At 43.3% G+C, this 6864-nt stretch overlaps 1 protein-coding gene across 4 annotated transcripts; it reads left to right on the top strand.

Annotated features, from left to right (window-relative positions):
* The first annotated feature begins 1486 nt into the window (after window positions 1-1486).
* Slitrk2 (SLIT and NTRK like family member 2) lies at window positions 1487-5985 on the top strand. Of its 4 annotated transcripts, none has more exons than XM_051140882.1 (2): window positions 1487-2022; window positions 2522-5985. In XM_051140882.1, exon 2 carries the CDS (start codon window positions 2553-2555, stop codon window positions 5091-5093), a length of 2541 nt encoding a protein of 846 aa, XP_050996839.1. In that variant the 5' UTR covers window positions 1487-2022; window positions 2522-2552; the 3' UTR covers window positions 5094-5985. The 4 variants fall into 4 exon arrangements, with proteins under 4 accessions (XP_050996839.1, XP_050996837.1, XP_050996838.1 ...); XM_051140880.1 differs by having other exon boundaries at window positions 1488-2022; window positions 2510-5985; XM_051140881.1 differs by lacking the exon at window positions 1487-2022 and adding an exon at window positions 2064-2278 and having other exon boundaries at window positions 2510-5985.
* Window positions 5986-6864: the final 879 nt, after the last annotated feature.

Consider the following 6864-nt stretch of genomic DNA (forward strand, 5'->3'; position numbering starts at 1 on the left):
CTTGAAAGGAGAAGGAGGGAAGAGTAAAAGCCAGACAGAATGGGGCAGGAGATCACAGTGCCACAGGTGGCCTTAGTGCTGAACTTTATAAACTGCCCCAATCTTTCTTAGGGAGGAAGAAACTTGTATAAGCTACACAGTCCTAAGAGTTCTGTTTAATAGGGAGAGAAAAGGTACTAAATGGGTGGTTTTCCATCTATAAATGGTTTGTTTTGCCTGTGGCACTGCCTATCTTTCATTTTGGCTAGGCAATGAGACCCTGCATAAATTCTGTCACAGATCTGAAGAGGCAGGGAATGTAAGGTGAATTGTTTTGTGGAATAGGCACATTTAATCAGTCCCTTTCTTCTGTTTCTTTCCCTGTGTTTTTCCCAGACTTCCCTCTTCTTTTCTATCAGAGGTGGCCTATAGCTCCCCCAAGCAACAGTAGGCATTATTCACACATGCAAATGGGCTCCCCAGTTGGGACTCCTGGATTCAAGGAGTAATAATATATTAAGGAGAAAAGAGATAATGCAGGCAAAAATCCAACACCTAGCCGATTAGTAACGCTCTAGAAAGGTTATTTGAAACCAAATGCAACATCATGGCCCAGAGGACCAACACTCTCATCAGCATTAGCAAATGGAAGCAGAAAGATTCTAAAAGTAATGACAGACCTGGCCACAGAATTACATCAAGAACCATGGTATTCTGCATCTCTGCTCATAATTCCTTTTTACCCTTTTCTTCAGCAGGAGTTAGCTCTCTTGCCCTGCATTCTTCCCTGCTTTTTTTGTGGGGGGGAGGGGTGGTCCCTGCCCCTGCAACCTAGAGGACTCAACAACTCTTCCCTTGGCTCCCACTCCTAGCTGAGACTCAGCCTGGCAATGCTTTCCTGACACCCACTCCACTTCACTTTCCTCCAGGCAAAAAGCACACGTTTAAACCTCATTATCTGGCTAAGTATAAACTTCAGGGGGGAGAAGCATTTTATTTTTATTTGGCTCAGTCTACGAATTAAAGTTGAGCTGGCTTTCCAGAGTCCAGTCAAATAGCTGTTTGGCTGGTCACCACCAAGAAAGTAATTCCCTAAGTACTAAAACAGCTCTGTATATAAAGTATCGATCCCTTGGATCCCTTGGAGAACTCTTCTCACTCCCACACAGACACACTAGTGCAAGAATACCCAACGCTGCACCAAAAGCATCTTAGCTAGCTGTCTGCCTAGCTGTTGTCAGTCTTCTAACAAGAAGCACCACACACATGCACACATATAAGTTCCTGGGAGGGTATGCATCCCTCCTTCGTAGCCTGGCATTAGAGCAGCCTTAATGGCCAAGTTACTGTCCTTATGCCATGTGTAGGTGACAGAGGTCAAGTGAAGGAGATTACTTAGACTGGTCTGAATTTGGGGAGTTTCAATGAAGGCAGCACCAAAAGGCCGCTTGCTTAAGAAACAAGAAACTCAGAAGGAGTTTCTCTTGCTGCCTGCCTGGAGATAGAGTAATTCTGAAGCAACTGACGCAGCTGGGAATTGAGCTGTGCAAAGCCTTCACTCACAGGGAAGGGAAGCGTCTGCCCCACCCTCCCCCACCAAGCGCCCTGAATACTCTGCCCACACTCCTCTTCCCCGTGACGTCACCCCTAGTCCTGTCCCGAGGAGCTTGCAAAACCTCTCAAATTCAAACTGCTAGACGCACAGCTGCCACCGCCACTGGATTGAAAGCGCGCGCCCAGCCTCCGCTGTGGCAACCGCCCGCAGTGACCCAGTCTAAAAGACCTCCCTGTGCAATCGCACCCCTGGTTTCCAGCAGCGCAGCTTCTTTCTACTCCAGTCTTCACCGTCCTCTCTGGCCGCCAGCCGGATTTCTAATTTCTGCGTACCCCAACCCCCCAATCAAATTAAATCAAGCAACAAAAAGCAGAGCAACCCCCAGTACTACAAGAGGCATCTTCTTTTACTTTGCTCTCCCTCTCTTCCCGAAGATGCTAAACTATTGGTGGACTGAAGAGGAGAGGAGTCCTGTCTTCTCCTGATGCGTGAGTACCCCCAACCCAGACTTGTATTTGCCCTCTCGTTCTGTCCCCTCCGCCAGCCCCCTGACTCTTAATTTTTCCACTCCCTTTTTGTGCAGTTAAAAAAAAAAGTAAAGCAATTTCTACTGCAAACCCAAGACGGGCAATCAGCCTGAGATTTCATCAAAATACCCCAGGGGAGGAGGAGATGGGCCGGATTTAGTAGGACAACTCGGTTACTAATGACTCCGTGGCTGGCTGTGACCCGCCAGGAAATCAGGTGCAAGCATGTGTGTTTCAGGATGCATTGTGTGGGTGGGCTGGGGGTAGTGGGTAGAGAGAAAGAGAAGAAACTGCATTGAAATACGCAATGATTTCATTCTTCCTTGCTGACCACCCCCTCACTCTCCCTCCCTCCCACCGGCCTGCCTCCTAGCTTTGCCATTTTAATCGGGCTTCCTTGTTTCTTTCTTCCCTGCATCCCGCTTTCTCCCGCTGCCCCTCACTCAAGGTTTGCCTGTAGGTACCTGAGCTGATATTGAAGGTGCCTAAAGATGCTGAGCGGCGTTTGGGTCCTCAGTGTGTTAACCGTGGCCGGGATCTTACAGACCGAGAGTCGCAAAACTGCCAAAGACATTTGCAAGATCCGCTGCTTGTGCGAAGAGAAGGAAAATGTACTGAATATTAACTGTGAAAACAAAGGATTTACAACTGTCAGTTTGCTTCAACCCCCCCAGTATCGCATCTATCAGCTGTTTCTCAATGGCAACCTCTTGACCAGACTGTATCCAAACGAATTTGTCAATTACTCAAACGCAGTGACTCTTCATCTAGGTAACAATGGGCTGCAGGAAATCCGGCCTGGGGCTTTTAACGGTCTGAAGACTCTCAAGAGACTGCACCTCAATAACAACAAACTGGAGGTATTGCGAGAGGACACTTTTCTAGGCCTAGAGAGTCTAGAGTACCTCCAAGCTGACTACAATTACATAGGCACCATTGAGGCAGGGGCATTCAGCAAACTGAATAAGCTCAAAGTGCTCATTTTGAATGACAACCTTTTGCTGTCTCTGCCCAGTAATGTGTTTCGGTTTGTCTTGCTGACTCACTTAGACCTGAGAGGAAACAGGTTGAAAGTAATGCCTTTCGCTGGTGTCCTTGAACATATTGGAGGAATCATGGAAATTCAGCTGGAAGAAAACCCATGGAATTGCACCTGCGACTTACTTCCTCTCAAGGCATGGCTGGACACCATTACTGTTTTTGTGGGGGAGATCGTCTGTGAAACTCCTTTCAGGTTACATGGGAAAGATGTGACCCAACTGACCAGACAAGACCTCTGTCCCAGAAAAAGTGCCAGTGGTGATTCTAGTCAGAGGAGTAGTCATTCAGACACACACGTCCAAAGGCTGTCCCCTACAATGAATCCTGCTCTCAACCCAACCAGGGCTCCAAAAGCCAGCAGACCACCCAAAATGAGAAATCGTCCAACTCCTCGAGTGACTGTGTCAAAAGACCGACAAAGCTTTGGCCCGATCATGGTGTACCAGACCAAGTCCCCTGTGGCCCTCACCTGTCCCAGCAGCTGTGTCTGTACTTCTCAGAGCTCAGACAATGGTCTAAATGTTAACTGCCAAGAAAGGAAGTTCACTAACATCTCTGACCTGCAGCCGAAACCTACTAGTCCAAAGAAACTCTACCTGACAGGGAACTATCTCCAAACAGTCTATAAGAATGACCTCCTAGAATACAGTTCACTGGACTTGTTGCATTTAGGAAACAACAGGATTGCAGTCATTCAGGAAGGTGCCTTTACAAACCTGACCAGTTTACGAAGACTTTATCTAAATGGCAATTACCTTGAAGTGCTGTATCCTTCTATGTTTGATGGACTGCAGAGCTTGCAGTATCTCTATTTAGAGTATAATGTCATTAAGGAAATTAAGCCGCTGACCTTCGATGCTTTGATTAACCTCCAGCTCCTGTTTCTGAATAACAACCTGCTACGGTCCTTACCTGACAATATATTTGGGGCCACAGCCCTCACCAGGTTGAATCTGAGAAACAATCATTTTTCTCACCTGCCTGTGAAAGGGGTACTGGACCAGCTTCCTGCTTTTATCCAGATAGATCTGCAAGAGAACCCATGGGACTGCACCTGTGATATCATGGGGTTAAAGGACTGGACTGAACATGCCAATTCTCCTGTCATCATCAATGAGGTGACTTGTGAGTCTCCCGCTAAGCATGCAGGGGAGATACTGAAATTCCTGGGAAGGGAGGCTATTTGTCCAGATAACCCTAACTTGTCAGATGGAACTATTTTGTCAATGAATCACAACACAGACACACCTAGGTCACTTAGTGTGTCTCCTAGTTCTTATCCTGAACTACACACTGAAGTTCCACTTTCCGTCTTAATTTTAGGATTGCTTGTTGTTTTCATCCTGTCTGTCTGTTTTGGGGCGGGGTTGTTTGTCTTCGTTCTGAAACGTCGAAAGGGGGTGCCAAGTGGCCCCAGGAGTGCCAACAACTTAGATGTAAGTTCCTTCCAGTTACAATACGGGTCTTACAACACCGAAACTAATGATAAAGCTGATGGCCATGTCTATAATTACATTCCTCCACCTGTGGGTCAGATGTGCCAAAACCCCATCTACATGCAGAAGGAAGGAGACCCGGTAGCCTATTACCGAAACTTGCAGGACTTCAGCTATGGCAACCTGGAGGAGAAAAAAGAAGAACCAGCCACACTTGCTTACACAATAAGTGCCACTGAGTTGCTAGAAAAACAGGCCACACCAAGAGAGCCTGAGCTGCTGTATCAGAATATTGCTGAGCGAGTTAAGGAACTTCCCAGTGCAGGTCTAGTCCACTATAACTTCTGTACCTTACCCAAACGGCAATTTGTCCCTTCATATGAATCTCGACGCCAAAACCAAGACAGAATCAATAAAACCGTTTTATATGGAACTCCCAGAAAATGCTTTGTGGGGCAGTCAAAGCCAGACCACCCTTTACTGCAAGCTAAGCCGCAATCAGAACCAGACTACCTCGAAGTTCTGGAAAAACAAACTGCAATCAGTCAGCTGTGAAAGGAAATCATTTACAACCCTATAGCATCAAATGATGCGGCTCCAAACTGTTGGAAGCACTGCATTTGCTTTTGTTGTGTCCTCCCTTCCTCAGTGCTAATGGGAGACTGAAAGCATTTGGGAGATGGGGTGAAACAATGATATTGCTCTTGCAAGCTTTCCTTTAAATTATTTCTTTCTTGCTCTCCCACCCCATCCCCCCTTCTTTTCTTAGAAACCATCAATGAACATGAATGTTTCTACAATGCATTTTCATGTACTTTGTTTAGCTTTTGTTTTCTTCCTTCCTTTCTTCCTTTGTTTCTTTCTTTCTGTCTTTTTTCCTTCCTTCCTTCCTTCCTTCTTTCTTTCTTTTTCTTTCTTTCTTTTCCAGTGTGAGAGTGGAAAGAAATGATAGTGAATGAAGGAATGAATAGTAGACAAAGTTTTCAAATGGGAATATTTTGTAGAAGATCTCCAAAGGTCTTTTGGGACTACAACTTCTGTAAATAATGATCTATGGTATTGCCATCTTCAGTTACCAAGTATAGGCCTGGGCATCGCTATTTTGTGTTAAAGTGCCTTTGCACTTGAGGACATTACTTAAATGTTGCTTTTAGCTTTGAAAATTGAAAGTATTTTAAAGTGCTGTATTTTTAAAATTGAAATCAATGTAAAATAGATCTATATGTCAGCTATATTAAGTCAACGTACAATTTGCTTGAGTTATAGAAACCAGCCTGTCATTCTAGCTTAGGAATTTATAGACTTAAATGTAAAATATTTCTTTTCTTCTGGGTTTGTTATTAAGTGGTTTTATTTAAGTCAAGTAAGGGGACTTAACAATGGACTAGAGGTAATAAGCCACCTCTGTCTGGATTAGTAATTCATTAATAAAATATATTTAACCCAATATCAGAGTGAATTGAACAATTAATGCCCTTCCGTAAGTCATTATTTTACACTAACATGATCAATGTTTTAGATTATTTTCCTAATTAAGAGTACATTACACAACTAGTGGTATATTTTTTCTGCATCAAACTAGATATTTTTATATATTTAAATGAAAATCTGTATTTCTATCTTTTTAATTGAAATTAATATTTTTTCTGCCTATTGCAACATTTTCTATAAACACATACCAGTAGAGGCCGCCACACACCTCATTTAACCAAGACACAAGAGCCATTAAATACCTTGAAGGAAGACTTCAAAGGTAAGATGAAAACTTCCCATATAAGTTCTCTGCAAATTCAAGACAGCAGAGATAAAATTACATACGTTACATTTTATTTCTTTGAGAATCAAAAATTAGACACAGAATCCTTTTCAATTTTCACAAAGTTAGATTTTCCTCTTGACTTTAATTGAAGCGTTAATGAGGTTCTATCCAATCATGTACTTATTTGCATCTCCAAATCCATTAACAGCTACCTAAACCAGAGCAGTAAGTGTTATTTTCCTTCTGCCTTCTTTGGGCATGCTTTACTTGAAAATTTTCTTGTTAGCTTGAGCAAGCCTTTCAGTTTGGTCTTAGCAGTCAATTATTTTAACTAACCAACTTTAACATTTATGAAGCCTTATTAGACTGTAAATAATTTTTAGATGCAAACATTATTGTATGATTTAAACAAACAGCCTTTCTTTACAACAAAAATAGTTTTGTTTTGTCTATTGTAAATCCTTATGCAACTGGGATGGTGATCTGCATATAAAGTAGTCCAGCTTTTCAGTTCCTTATTAAAGCAAGTGATGGTGTCTGAAAGAAGCACACTGTTTCCTTTTCATA

The sequence above is a fragment of the Acomys russatus genome, chromosome X (genome assembly GCF_903995435.1).
Source record: "Acomys russatus chromosome X, mAcoRus1.1, whole genome shotgun sequence".
Taxonomy (NCBI): domain Eukaryota; kingdom Metazoa; phylum Chordata; class Mammalia; order Rodentia; family Muridae; genus Acomys; species Acomys russatus.